The following is a 14,372-nucleotide window of genomic DNA, read 5'->3' as shown; positions in this document are numbered from 1 at the left end:
TAAAGTACTTTATTATTTAATTGCATAATCACTCTTAAAAAAAATCATTATTGCATATTTGGTTCTGGACTTTTTTATTTGAAAACGAATGACTCACAGAGGCTTTTTTTTCTTCTGATTAAAAAACTGTTACACATCTACTGAAGCATCTATGGCTGCCAAACGTGGACTATGCCATCTGCTCCAGCGACACCAGCAGCGATTGTCATGCATGCTTCATTGACAAATAAGCTCGTTACACAATTACTCGTTGAATACGATTTCACTAATTTGGTTTCTCCTTCAACATTCCAGACTTTGACAAGCCGGTCGCCTCCACCTGTAATAACTATACGACTATCTGCCATCCAATGCAATCCTCCGATTCCTATACTTGAATCAGGTGCAATCAATGTTTGATTCATCATTGATTCTATGAAGCCATCAGTATTCGGTATTTATAATCTCATTTGGTAACTTACGGTCATGCAAGAGCTTATGTAAGAATCGCGTATGAAACCTCACGTCAAAGATGACGACCTCTCCTTTTTCTTTTTCTGCATTACCCGAAGCAACATACATTTCACAGGGGCTAATGAGAGGGAAAAGTAAGCATACCTACATTGTTATATGCTTCATTTACCTAATCGAAACCACATTGACATCGTGGTGTCCTGTATAGAATTTCTTTACAGGCTTGTCCAACCTCACGTCGTGTAAATGTAAATGTTTGTCTCCACTCAGGTTATCATAACGGTTATAGTTGCCCGAAGCAATGAATCGTCCTACCAATCGGAGTAAATCCACACGTTTTCTTTTTTATTTGGCTTTCTTTTTTTTTTTTTTACCTGAAGATGATACGTTCATAGCAGCCACACCTCCATTCATCGAGTCATAATGTCTCACAGGTTGACATGTCTCCGTATCAAATGTCTGAATCTATTTTATATGTTTTTATCGCTTGTTCTCTGCCTTTTTAGGTAACTTACATAGCCTGTGTGCTCTATTTCTCTATTGTAAATACCAAGAAAAAGAAGATTATGAGTCGCATGGTGCCCAAATTCCAAGCATTCTACAGCAGGGTTTCGGTAAAACGGTGCATCAAGTTCACAGATAGAGCCTTGGCCCGTTTTACCAGATGATCCAATTCTCCAGATCGTAGCGGTACCATCATTGGAACAAGAGGCAAGCATATTGCCTGCTGTCCAGTAGTTGACTGCTAATTGATTCACTGGCTTACAATGGTATTCTTTTTTTTAAAACAAATGTTTCAGTAAGATGAACGGACAGACAAATGATTAACTTACGCAGAGTAGACACGAGCCGACCGGAGCTCTGCTTCCATACTTTGGTTGTCCCATCATGAGACCCAGAAAAGAAGAGGCCTCCTTCGTTAGAGGCTTTCACGTCAGCTACTGTTCTCCAAATGGTTTGTTGTTGCTGTGCTTGATTGGTATCAATTGTTTGATGTCCAAGGAGCGTATGGGTTGTCTTTGACAATGAATCCCACAACCTAAGATTGCCCGGCATATTATATTGTACATTTTCATCACAAAGTGATCCTACGGCTACACGAACACTTTACGCAAAATGATTAAAACCATGCATATTGGCGATTGAATATCGTTACCCAGCAAAATCATCCTTAAACACAGTCACAGAGATGGCATCTCCACTTCCTCCGGAAATGACGCTCTCTTTTGACATGTCTTCCCAACACAATTGCTTTGCAACGTGTCTTACTAAATACCCTGATCTTTTTCGTTGTTCAATTAATGAATATCGACTCTTGTATGGCAAGGCCCCTAACATAATATTAGAGTGAGACCTTTTTTTTTGCACAAGTTTATAACTTACGTTTAAACTGCCTAATCATCACAGGCCTCGTGTAGACGAAAGGTATATTACTCGTATAATCAATCCAAAACCACTTACAATCCAACCTAGTCCTTCCTGGCAGCATGCTTGACACAAACAGCCAAAAGTCAACCTGGCCTCTGGATCCACGTACCATACGTTTGTTTACATAATATTCCAACACCTCAATTTCTTTTTTCGAAAATGGTATATGCAGCACATCACCTGGATCCAGTTGCGCCCAATCCTCCCAAGTTGAATTGAACCATACCTTGTTGGGGACATATAGTTTTTGCATGTCGGTGCTGCTCCCTCGACAGGCCGCCTCATTACTATGCGATTCCAGTGAACGCGTTGCACGACGCGATGTTGTACGTGGCACAGAGTTGGATTGACTTGAGAGAGTAGATATTTCGGAAAGGGCAAAGAGATACATGTCTAACATACTAAGATATTCTTCTGTATCTAAATCGTCTGGTATAATATTTTGTTTATCTGATGTAATTGATGGTTGAGATTGTACATTGATGCGCTATATAAATAATAAACGTAAATAACACTAGCTTTTCTTTTCTTTTTTAATTTTTACAATGGTATTTGTTGGTATATTTGAAACTACATTGGGTATGCTGGACGTATTATATAAATCAGATGAGGATGATGGTGGCGTCAGTGGAGTGTCTAGTTGCATTGGAGCAGCCAAAATATCAGTAGCTAGAGCACATTCGTCTATTTGCATAGGTTTAACATCCATGTTGCTCTCCGTGTCCACAGCGTTTTCTTTAGTATTTACAATATCTACGTCAGGTTCGTCGTCTAATGAAAAAGCTTTTGACATCTCATCCAGGGCTGCAAGGAATGCTTTTCTCTGCTGCTCAAACATTTCCTCAAAATCAATATTATCCAAGTTTTGCATTGTGCCTTTTGACATGTGTTCTTCATCGGAATCATCAACCATGATGTATTCTGTGTTATTTTGCTTTATATCTGGCTGTTCTTGTTGCTGTTCTTCCTGAGGTTGCTTTGGAAGGTTGTTGCTATTGTCTTCTTCATCGCTGCTGATCACTATCAGATCTACAGATGGCTGTTTTTTTATATAGCTTATGAAACTATTTGTGCCGCCATCCTTCATTCTTTTTCGTGTAATTGTTAAAAGTTGTATAAAACAGAGCAAAAAGAAAAAAAAATTTCTTTTTGCTCACACGAAGCTGGTAGACTGACTTTAAATTAGAAGACAAAAGAAAAAGATAAAGACAAAGAAACATTTGACGTATGCAAGGCATTTTTTTTATAGAATGGAATAAGAATGTACATAAAGCATGGAATATAAAGTAAAGAGAATAATATGCATTGATGTTAGATAGAGAGATAGAGAGAAGAAAAAAGAAAAGAATGTCATAAAGTGAATATATATAAATGTGTGTGTGTACGTGTACGTGTGTAGATAAAATATGTGTGTGTGTGCGTAAGTGGAGAATAAAAAGATTCGTCACAGATCAGATGGTGGGTGTTGTGTGAGAGTGTATCATGCTGAGGTTGTCTAGGTGATGTAAAAGAGAGGAGGGCTTCATAGGTAACCAGAACTGAAGATGCACAGAATTTCTTTTTTGGTCCACCATGTAAGTATCATTTGTATACAAATTATATAAACAGCAATAAGAAATGACGTCTTTTGTAGTTGTATCGTTGTCGTCATTTATGCATATAGCGGACAATCTGAAGATACATGCTTGGTTGACCCACAAAAATAACATATCTTTTCACCCTTTGGCGAAGATGATACTTGGTGGTTCTTACAATGATGTTTGTGCATTAAATTGTTGTTCTTCTTAATTGATTCAACCATAGCTTAGTTGGCATAAATTATAAAATTTAAAAGAAAAAGAAAAGAAAAAAAGAGAAACAATAGACGAATTATATAAAAAAAAGAAAAAATTTCAAGGCCCATTTTATAAGGAAAACCCCTCAAAGGATGTGTAACGGGCTTCAAGGACCTTTCATCCTGGGTTCGAGATCGACGCAAATGGTATATTGGGTTACACGTGGAACTTGTCAGAATAAATATCCTATATAATAATTATCCTATTTAATGAGGTTACACTCGGGGATTGGGTACAGGTAGATGATCATAAAATGAAGACATACCCTTTTTTTTTTCTCTCTCTCTCTCTTTTATTTAATGTTACTCTCTTGTTCGTCTTCATCTATTCAACCAATAAATATTAAAAAACATAAAAGTGGAAAGGGAAGCCATTCGCTTCGTGTATTATGGATGGGTTGCTTAGTTTTAATCTTTTTATTGACTTTTTCTTGAGCTTAACAACCAGATTCCAACGATAATGCAAAGAGTATCACGCCAAAAGAAACAGTAACAGTGTACAATGATTCGTTATCTATTCGACGAATAGCGTTTCAAAACAATACAAACGAAAGATTATGACTACTTCTTAAATAAAAAGGCTGCTAAAGTCATTTTGACATCAAGAGAATCAATTACCGCAGCCTGTGAAGATGTGGGTTCTAAGAACCACTGCTTCAGCCTCAATCGTATTTCATGTTTGTAATGTATAAATTCTATACTATGATGTTGATACGTAAAACTATGGGCACACAATGCCTTTTAGACCCTCTGTTTGATATTTCCCGGTAAGTCAATTCACTGTTATTGAAAACCAAGAAACCCGAGTGCTTCCTTCATTGTAGCACAGATAGTGGCAGACAATATCACAAATGTTCAGAAATTTTCTTTCTTTCTTCCGGCCGTGATATAGATACACAAGAAATAATGATGCCACGTGAATGACCCAAACCATTTATTCCAAGTAGTTATTAAGAGTCAAAGGTGTATATTTTCTTCTTTAGGTTATTCAGCTTATTTTAATTTAATCAAAACAATGAATAATTAGATATGAATGTTGAATCAAATGCTACAGTAACGAAATGACACGGAATTTTGCCTCTTATAGAGTGTACATGTAAGCAATTAGGCATCAACTTTTATATCTCTTTATGGAAAAGCATTCGCACTTTATTCTTACTAAAGCAAAATAGAGATATATTCTTTATTACTATCTATATGATCTAATAAACTTTAAATATAACCCGTAAACTCACTTTTTCGACTTTTATATCCTCAATTGACAATATTTCATTCTGATAATTACTGGCGCCATGTTTGGACCCTGTCATTGTGATCGTTTTGGTTAGATCAAACTTTCATCTGGTGTTCTGCTATTTATCGTTTAAAATGCCGCTACAGCCTATGTCTAGAAAAGGCTGTCGGGTATTAAACACTGAAAATGAGACTAACTTTTTGGGTGCACTTAACTTTTGCGCCTCCTTTTTTTTTCCACGCACACGACATACTTGACTGAACTTGGGTCTTGCCGAGCCCGAGTTGATCAATAATATATAGAGATAAGCACTAATGGGAATAAAGCTTCAAAAGGTAATTCATAATAGATTTGATACTGCGATCAGTATTTTCTGTTATTTCATTTAGTGCTAATTTTATAATTTATAGTTTTAATTTGGTAAAAAAAAAAAATTGACAAATATATAAAGTATAATGTCTAGCGGGCAATAGAGTGAGCAGCTGACTGGTCAATAACCTCAATCATACTGATGGGTTAGGTGTTGAACACTGTCGTTCTTTAGCACAGATCATGAAAAAGAAATCGACTTTGCCAAGTCTCATAATACGCGTTTTCTTTTGGTTCTTTAGCGTTCTTGACAGATGTGATAGTATGTTTTATAAGTATAGTTTTTAAAATAGTCGGCACATTATGATGCCATACTTCTGCCTTTTAATTGAGCATTCACTGTGATACGTTTTGTCAATACGGAGGGCCATTTTAAAAGCACCTCTTAAAACCATTTTCAATTCGATAGCCTTTAATGATAGTAGAAAGTCAAAGCTAATTCAAACGTACCTAATTCCGTAAGCTCAAAGCGTTCTTCCAAGGTAAAAAAAAAAACGAGCTAATGTACTAGGAAGCCTTGTTCCATGTAACATAGTGGTATTTCATTTCTGTCCAGTAAGCGCCAGTGTGCGGTTCTAGTATACTTTCTCTTATATACAACTTGATTTATATAGAGCCTGTCTAATTATGCTGTGTCAAAGCTCTTGTCCTGTTTTGCTATTAGTTAGAAAATACTTTATTATTGTTTTTTCCGGGGGTTTTTTTTTCTCACCCAACATGTATACTTGCCTGCTTTACATATTATCCTTGGAAATAATCGCATATTACTGTGTCAATTATAACTTACTCGAAGTGCTGGGCAATACATGGAAAGGACCAATATGGCTTTTTAGAAAACTGATAAATAAAGCATTTGATCCTTGTACCTTATTTAATGCTTTATTCAAAATAAAAAGGAATAATAGAATGAAAAAGGGAGACGAAGGTGATACGGTAGTTTTTATGTGCTTTGGTATTAGAATTTCTCAGCAGTTGTGTAAAGGTATTTACTATGTGTATATAAAGAATAATTACTACTACTGACATTCTTTAAAAGGGTGTAGTGGTGATAGCAGATGTTAAGGGCTCGTATCATCAGCAGAAAACAAATAGACTTGATGTTCGATTTATAAAAAGCTGCTTTTATTAATTTTCAAAGCAAACAGAGAAAAAAAAAATGTATAATTTGATGTTATTTTTGTTTGCCCTTGAAGATAATCTAAGATTTGGTATGCCTATTTTTCTTTATTTTATATATATTTCCAAAATTTAAGATTTCTATAACAGTATTAATTGAAAAAAAAAGTTATAAAGTATTAAAGAAGCGTCCTATTATGTTAAAAAAGCCTCTTTTTGGTTAGAGCAAGTCAGAAATTCCTACTTTGATATCATTCAATGTGATATTTATCCTGTCTGTTTCACTTGTATTACTGACATTGGCTTGTCTTTTCAATCATCAAAGCCTCATCTTCGATATGTTTTTATTCTTTATTTCCAAAAAACGCAATATTCTGTTCTGACGAAATTTTTAGCTTTCAACGGTTGCTTCTGCTAAAGAGAGCACTTATATAGTCTAGGAAAAAAAAAAAATTAAAAATCCCCATAGACAACAGTAGTTACAATAAAGGCTGAATCAGGTGAAGGTAGACACTGCTGTAGAGTAGTAATCGTTTATTCAAAGATTGACAGCATCTTGATAGTGCAAAGGAGATTACCTAAAAACAACAGTTAAACTTTATATTCCATGTCCCTGCAATATTTTTCAAAATAGTGTCAAATGAAGCTTCTTGATTTTCTATCCACTCATAATTATGCACATTCAAATATTCACATACAGCTTTATTATTAAATACCGAACCATGGATGAATACTGTCACGCTTTTTCACTTAATAGTAATTATTTTTGTCTTCCATATATTAAATATATTTATTTGCCGTGTTCTTAGTCCTTTTACACGTGTAAATGCATAAATTGGCTTTTAACCATATTTTGTCTTACTATCTGTCAACGCATTGCCTTCCGAGATCAGCGTTCCATCCTTTACCAAATTTGGCTTGAGAATAAAAGTCAGATTTTTATGATTTTCTTTTTTTTAAAAAAGAGTAAAATATCGACTGGTGCATAATAATAAAAAGGTGTTTTTTTTTAAGCAGATTTTATTACCCTTACAATGATTTAATGGATTATTATGACTTGTATAAATCAATAATACCTCATTTATATGTAATTGGTCTATGTACATTGTCAAAAGAGCAATTCAAGGTAAAGCACGATGGAATCCATAATAAATAACAAGCTGTCACAAGCTGATTTAAATTTCATTGTTCCCTTACTGTCTCCGTACCTTATTTTGGACTCCGCATATTATACATTGACTGTTTATTCTGTTTGTTTTACTCCAGAAACAACAACAAAATATCAAAAGCACCTACTAATTACAATTGGGCATCTTCAAGAAGATGGTTCGAATGGAAGGATGAATACGAACAACAAGTCTTTGTACCTAGAGATGAAGTACTCGGAATGGAATTATTTGGTGTAGAAAACCATGTACATGCAGGTATCAACTTTGCCAAGTATGAAACAATTCCTGTTCGAGTCATTGGTGAAAATCCAACATCAAGCTTTGAGAATGTACGAAGCGTTAGACCCATAACTTATACAGACATCCTGATTTATAGCTTGGTGATGCCAACCTTCACCCTTGTATGAAAGAAAATATTCGTTTGGCAAGATATGCAGTTCCTACGCCTGTCCAAATAAGAAAGCAAAGACAATGACAACATTAAAAAAGAGAGATGACGCTAATAAAAATGATTTATCATAGAGAGACATAGTATATCCATTGTTACTGCTGGATGCGATCTTATGGCCTGTGCTCAGACAGGTTCAGGAAAAACAGCTGCATCCTTGATACCAACCTGTTCTGCTCTTTTCTATCAAGCAAAAAGTTTGATCGCTCGCCCTAATCCCTCCAACAACCACCGTTTCGCTGCCCGACCTCCTGTCCTGGTCATGGCTCCTACACGTGAACCTTGCTCACAAATATTTGATGAAAGTCGACGATTCTGCTATCGCAGCATGCTCAGACCTTGGTAATATGAAATAATTAACAGTAATAGCACTGTATTGATGGTACAACATAGCTGTATTTATGGTGGAGCTGGTGTTAACGGACAGCTGAATCATCTTATGCGAGGTTGTGATGTCTTGATTGCTATTCTAGGTCGTTTACTGGAATTTGTCGATCGAAGTAAAATTGACTTATCCAATGTCCGCTATTTGGTCCTGGATGAAGCAGATCGCATGCTAGATATGGGCTTCGAAAGGGACATGCGTACTATCATCGAATCTAAGGGTATGTATATGCTTCATCATTTATTTTATTAAATGACTAAATATTATTGCTGTAGGGATGGACAGAAATAGATGCACCTTACTGTACAGTGCAACCTTTCCTAGAGCTATACGAATGCTTGCTAGAGACTTTTTAAAACAGGACTATTTGCTTTTAAAAGTTGGTCATGTAAGTGGAACTACAACAGATATCACACGAAAGGCTAAAAAAAAAAAGAAAAAAAAAAAAGGAAGAAAAAAAGAAAAACAGACTAATAACGAAATTTTATAAAGGTTCTTTGGGTAGAAGTGCCCGAGAAGCAACAAAATTAAAAGAACTACTCACTTCTACTCCTCCTTGTCGCACGCTTATATTTGTAGAAACCAAGAGGAAGGCAGATACGTAAGTCATCTTCCTGGCGTAACTCTCCTTTTTTATATGCCTATGTTGTTCTATAGCCTCGACCAGTATCTGTATCAAAACAGGTTCCCTTACACCTCTATCCATGGTGATAGAAACCAAAGCGAACGAGGGGATGCCCTTTTGGCATGCAAAAGTGGGAATTGTCTCATATTAATAGCCACCTTTGTTGCCTCTCGTGGCATCGACATTAAAAATGTCATGCACGTAATTAATTACGACATGACTCCCAATATTGATGAATATATTCATCGTATTGGTCTTACTGCTCGTGTTGGCAATGCTGATCTTGCGACCTCATTTTTTAATGGTGCAAGTACTGCGGTTGCCAAGAATTTGACCAAAGTGCTTGTCGAGTGTGGCCAAGAATTGCCAAATTTCTTGCAGCCTTATAGAACGAATGATTTGCAATCAGTAGATGATAATTAAAATATTGTTTATTTCTATTATGAGTCATATGTAAATTTCCTAGAATCAAGCTGTAATGTAACAGGACCTAAAAGAAATATAAATACATTGCCATAATTCATTGCTGTCTTACCATCATTACTGATATCCACCAACATCATCGCACCAAATTCGCCATCTATACAAATGAATAAATATCAACCATTTGAGGGGAAATATGCAATCACCTTGAATCTTGGCTGGATCATAAGCCTTTCCTAATTTATCTAGAAATTGACCATACATAGCTTTGGCTTGTTCACTCTTCATTGCTCTATGAAAGTCGGGCTTATTTCCTTTGACAGTATTAGCTTGTAGAGTAAACTGGGAGACTATGTTCTCACTGATGTTAGTCTATAGCCAACTCTTATTCACTATATACATTACCACACAATAACTCAAGCCCTGCGTCTTTGACGCCTTTCTTCCACATGACACCATTGTCATCAAACACTCTAATGTTTAGAATCTTATTGACCATGTAATCAATGTCCTTTTCTGTGTCGTCAGTAGCAATACCCAAAAGGACACATAAGCCCTTTTGAATAGATCCGACAACTCTATTGTCCACTTTAAAAATAGTAAGATCACAGGATGAAGATCTACTTTTTGCTATATACCTGTCACACTAGCCTTTGTCACCCTTTGAATTACTGCTCTCATCTAATAAATTAAGGAGGCGAAAAAGGAAAAAGGTACAGGGTCTACACTTTATTTGAAATTATTCGCGCGCTGATAGAAAAATGATAATTTCAGATAACACACAATAATAAAAGAGACAACAAATAATGACAAAAGAGTGCCCATCAGGAGCAAAAGAATGAATAAAGAAATGATTAGTAAATCAGTTATTTACGTCGATATTAAATACTTACATTATAAAGAAGAGAGTTTATAAGAGAAAAGAGAAAAAGAGAGCAAGAGAGAGCAGAAGAGAGTGGCCAAAGGAGCGGAAGGGGCTGAAGGAGTGGATGGGACCAAAGCTTGGTAAGAACCAAACTACCCCCAGCTAGCACCAGTACTGTTTTCGATTTTAGGATTTATAATACTACGCGTCAGTTTCTTACAAGAGTAAGAGATATAACATACTTTAGGGCTAGCTGGGGAGTAGCTGGTCTTACTTTTTGGTCCAAAGAAGAAAAGAAAAGAAAAAAAAAAGATCAGACTATTTATATGAAGTCTCTAACAACTTTTTCAGTTATATGTTATTCATAAGTGTTGATCACATTTATCTTATATATCAAAAATATCAAGTGCGTTGCCTTTTTAATAATAAAGAAAAGGCTGATAGCCAACTAAAGTGTAATTGTTGTTGGTTTTAAAATGTGAGCGAATAATTTCTGAAAATGGTGTATATGAATATGGCCTTCTCACTAGTGTATCTTACACTTGACCCCATTCACTCCTTCTAAAGCATCTTTACCCTTAATTCCAAAAGAGTTTTTTAGTCATCACTCTCCTTCCTTTCTGAACTGTCTTGGACGGGAAAGATGTAATATTACAATCGTGCATCCATTAGAGGTTTTAATTATTTATAAATAAAAATCTGTTTAAACGTATACGAATATGGCTTGAAAAAGCTTACGATTATTCTTTTGTAAGCTGTTTCCCCACACTTTCACATGACTGTCAAATACCGGAGTTTGATCTTTTTCCCAATCCCTTAGTCATCTTTTTCCTATTTTGTCCAATTTCTATATTTTCTCTTTCTTTTTCTTCCTTGTTGTATATAATTTAACTAATGTCTTTTAAGAACTTGATGACTGGAGATGACTCTTGTGGGGGAGCCAATCCCATGTCACAAATGTTGAAACAGTTTGGTCAAGACAGATCACTTCAAAGGGTAAAAAATATATTTATTATGCAAAGAACCTTATAACTTACAATCTAATAGGATCGATTTGCAGGACCTTCTCAGCCTATTGCAGGACCATCCACAGTAAGACCATTGCTGAATAGAAAGATGCCCTTGGATAACTTATGCTTTATAGATGCGTACGCAAAGACAACAGCCAGCAGGATTTGGACAACAGTCAGGCAGTAGTATGGTGGATGAATTTTTTGGTCAAGAGAGACAAGTATCTCATGGTCCAGCAGCAAGTTCCCCATTTGAATTCAATGAATTGCATAGAGAGTTAGATGCTGTACGTATGCAGCGAGGGAATTGGGCAAATGAATTTCAACAATCAGGACCTAAGCTATGGGAATTGACACCGGGAGAAGAAGCCGCGATGGAGAAGGCGTTCTTGGAAAGTAAGGCTGCTGCAGGACCCTCTCAAAGCGTTTCAGGTACGCAGTTTTAATATAAAAATGTTAGAAAGTACTAACGTGTTTTCAGTATGGAGAGATGAATTTATGAATCATCCAGAAGTAGCAAATATGAATCCAGAGCAACTGGCAGAGTTCGAAACTGCTTTCCAGAAACATTTTGACTGGGCCAATGAATTTGATTTGCAAAAGGGCAAAGAGCGACTGGACCTGAACAGCAATCGTTCTTGGGAAGAGCAGTTTGCCGCTTTTGATGAACAATTGGGAGAAGAGGAGATGGCTAAAAAGGTGGAAGAAGCTGCTGCTGCTGCAGATCCAGCCTTTGAACAGTTTGAGCATGTTTGGCAAAGCATTCGTGATCAAGTGGCCGAAGACAACGACTGGGAAGATGAGTTTGGCAATTTCAATCCTGACGGTGCCATATATAAACCCGATTTAGGTGAATACGTATTTGAAATAAATAACCCTTACCTCAATCATCCCGATCCTATGGCCGAAGGACTGCGACTGTTAGAACAAGGAGGCTCCTTAAGCGAGGCCGCCTTAGCTTTTGAAGCTGCTGTACAAAAGGAACCTAACCATTCCGAAGCATGGACCAACCTTGGTAATGTACAAGCTCAGAACGAAAAGGAAGAGCCTGCTATTCGCGCGTTAGAAAGAGCAATTCAAGCCAATCCTGGCAACCTGGAAGCCTTGATGTCCTTGGCTGTGAGCTATACCAATGAATCTTACGATCATGCAGCTTACCAGACTCTCGAACGATGGATCTTGCAAAAATACCCCAGTCTTTTAGGCGATCAACCATTGCCTCAGCCTACATCACCTTTTGAACTTCACGACCGAGTCACAGATCTGTTCCTGAAGGCAGCAAGACAAGCACCAGATGGACAGGCAATGGATCCAGATGTTCAAGTGGGTTTAGGCGTTTTGTTCTATGGCAGCGGCGATTTAGATAAAGCTATCGATTGCTTTGCAACAGCCTTAAAGGGTCGTCCTAATGTAAGACAAGGTGATAGTTAGATATAGGGTTTTAATGACCTTTTTTTTTTATACAGGATTACTTGTTATGGAATCGATTAGGAGCTACATTAGCAAATAATGGACGATCTGAGGAAGCTATTGATGCATACCATAAGGCACTAGAATTGCGTCCATCGTTTGTGCGTGCGAGATATAATATCGGTGTCAGTTGTATCAATATAGGATGTTACAAAGAGGCTGCAGAACACATCCTAACCGGCCTTTCAATGCATAAACGTGGTAACGGCGATTCAGAGGAAGGTGTGAATGTCTCTAGTAATTCTTGGGAAATGCTAAGAAAAGCATTTATTATGATGGTAAGATGCAGTAAAATACAAGGCAAAAAGCGACAATGTTAACCCTGTCTCTTTAGGATCGTCGTGATTTGGCAGACAAGGCAGTCGTTGGCGCTGATTTGAATCAGTTTCGTCCAGAGTTTGAATTTTAATATATAAAGATAGATTTTTTTTTTCGATCTTTTGTTTAACCGATTGTCATTTGGTTGCAGAATTTGCTCCAGGCTCTCGTGCCATTGTTAATGTACCAGTCACTTAAGCCGAACACAGGTTTCTTGATGTTTAAACCCAATAGCACAGTTTGTTCAGGCCATATACTTTATGCCATTTGTGGTAGTAACGATTTCGGTTGTCAAAGACCTGGAGTATGTCAGCAGTCCAAGTCTCTAATGGGGCCATTGATTTGAGTTGCTCGACCGCATGTGGTATCCAATGAATCATAAATAGCTCTGTAAAGAGAGTTGCTTGAATTCTTCGATAAGCTGCTGTACCATATGCTCCTGGCTCAACTCGCGCTTAATGATAAAAAAACGCTTGAAAATTGTTTTTATATGCCTATTTTTTATTTTTTATCTTTTTATAAGCTATTTACTGTGTATGATAAGCTTCGTTTTTGATAAAATTAACAGCGGCCATGTCAAAAAACTACTACTAGATTTCACTGTTGTCAAGTACATTGCAAGAGGATGCATATGGAAACATAATTTATGACCAAACGAGCTTGATTATATTCTCCTTTTGAAAGTAAATAGTCTTTTTGAACTTAACACGAATGTCGATTAGACACTTGGTCTGATTGAACTATGTTAAAATCAACTGTTTTTATTGAGCCTTGTTATTAAGAAAAACGTAGGCTTTGCAAAGCAAAAGCTGATAGGATTGTAGAAGGACGTATTATACAATGTTATCAAACAATCATAACCAATACAACGAGACATTACATGCTTTTATCTTACTTTTACGATCGACTCAAATAGGTCGACTGTGGGAAATACAGTCGGGGTTACTAGTGTTTCGTCCATTCGAAGTTAGCATCAAAAGATTACAGGTTTGTGAGGGAACAGAACAAGAAGTAAACAAAATGAAACTGAATACTACATTCTATTTAAAGCAGCTTGGATTCAGCCAGTATGACATTTCGACCGTGATTGGCATGAAGCGCACAACTGCGCAAGCTGCTACTGATAGAATGGATTCCACTGGCACAACTTTGACAGGAATGAGCACATATAGACTCTCTACCTTTGACTAATACAATCGACAACATTTGAAACGGGTAACTAGAA

General features: G+C 36.6%; 7 protein-coding genes across 7 annotated transcripts; 3 read left to right on the top strand and 4 right to left on the bottom strand.

Annotated features, from left to right (window-relative positions):
- Positions 1 to 7: 7 nt before the first annotated feature.
- On the bottom strand, positions 8 to 622 carry RHIMIDRAFT_255393 (uncharacterized protein). The gene is made up of 2 exons (XM_023611155.1): positions 462 to 622; positions 8 to 412 (listed from the first exon to the last, which is right to left on the bottom strand). The coding sequence occupies exons 1-2, from the start codon at positions 559 to 561 to the stop codon at positions 150 to 152; spliced, it is 363 nt and encodes a 120-aa protein (XP_023471730.1). The 5' UTR covers positions 562 to 622; the 3' UTR covers positions 8 to 149.
- On the bottom strand, positions 623 to 1,558 carry RHIMIDRAFT_255387 (WD40 repeat-like protein; the record flags this gene model as incomplete). The annotated part of the gene is made up of 4 exons (XM_023611154.1): positions 1,287 to 1,558; positions 969 to 1,228; positions 828 to 918; positions 623 to 764 (listed from the first exon to the last, which is right to left on the bottom strand). Coding segments are annotated over exons 1-4 (716 nt in total), but the record flags the coding sequence as incomplete, so codon positions are not given.
- Positions 1,541 to 3,064, bottom strand: RHIMIDRAFT_15199 (uncharacterized protein). Its single transcript, XM_023605742.1, has 3 exons — positions 2,426 to 3,064; positions 1,837 to 2,368; positions 1,541 to 1,784 (listed from the first exon to the last, which is right to left on the bottom strand). The coding sequence occupies exons 1-3, from the start codon at positions 2,966 to 2,968 to the stop codon at positions 1,606 to 1,608; spliced, it is 1,254 nt and encodes a 417-aa protein (XP_023471728.1). The 5' UTR covers positions 2,969 to 3,064; the 3' UTR covers positions 1,541 to 1,605.
- Positions 3,065 to 7,740: 4,676 nt separating this feature from the next.
- On the top strand, positions 7,741 to 9,484 carry RHIMIDRAFT_196036 (DEAD-domain-containing protein; the record flags this gene model as incomplete). The annotated part of the gene is made up of 7 exons (XM_023606089.1): positions 7,741 to 7,941; positions 7,980 to 8,051; positions 8,128 to 8,393; positions 8,445 to 8,660; positions 8,722 to 8,824; positions 8,898 to 9,037; positions 9,094 to 9,484. Coding segments are annotated over 7 exons (1,389 nt in total), but the record flags the coding sequence as incomplete, so codon positions are not given.
- A 17-nt stretch (positions 9,485 to 9,501) lies between these two features.
- RHIMIDRAFT_196298 (D-tyrosyl-tRNA deacylase) lies at positions 9,502 to 10,165 on the bottom strand (the record flags this gene model as incomplete). Its single annotated transcript, XM_023606117.1, has 5 exons — positions 9,502 to 9,551; positions 9,597 to 9,641; positions 9,691 to 9,834; positions 9,890 to 10,072; positions 10,123 to 10,165. The coding sequence occupies 5 exons, from the start codon at positions 10,163 to 10,165 to the stop codon at positions 9,502 to 9,504; spliced, it is 465 nt and encodes a 154-aa protein (XP_023471726.1).
- A 1,042-nt stretch (positions 10,166 to 11,207) lies between these two features.
- Positions 11,208 to 13,351, top strand: RHIMIDRAFT_210935 (TPR-like protein). The gene is made up of 6 exons (XM_023607185.1): positions 11,208 to 11,345; positions 11,397 to 11,441; positions 11,494 to 11,791; positions 11,841 to 12,769; positions 12,826 to 13,107; positions 13,164 to 13,351. The coding sequence occupies exons 1-6, from the start codon at positions 11,244 to 11,246 to the stop codon at positions 13,236 to 13,238; spliced, it is 1,731 nt and encodes a 576-aa protein (XP_023471725.1). The 5' UTR covers positions 11,208 to 11,243; the 3' UTR covers positions 13,239 to 13,351.
- Positions 13,352 to 13,533: 182 nt separating this feature from the next.
- RHIMIDRAFT_288772 (uncharacterized protein) lies at positions 13,534 to 14,338 on the top strand (the record flags this gene model as incomplete). Its single annotated transcript, XM_023613592.1, has 2 exons — positions 13,534 to 14,134; positions 14,198 to 14,338. The coding sequence occupies exons 1-2, from the start codon at positions 13,988 to 13,990 to the stop codon at positions 14,336 to 14,338; spliced, it is 288 nt and encodes a 95-aa protein (XP_023471724.1). The 5' UTR covers positions 13,534 to 13,987.
- Between the last annotated feature and the right edge of the window lie 34 nt (positions 14,339 to 14,372).

This window comes from Rhizopus microsporus (genome assembly GCF_002708625.1).
Source record: "Rhizopus microsporus ATCC 52813 unplaced genomic scaffold scaffold_1, whole genome shotgun sequence".
Classification (NCBI taxonomy): domain Eukaryota; kingdom Fungi; phylum Mucoromycota; class Mucoromycetes; order Mucorales; family Rhizopodaceae; genus Rhizopus; species Rhizopus microsporus.
Note: the sequence above shows the minus strand (reverse complement) of the source record. Positions and strands in the feature narration are given on the sequence as shown.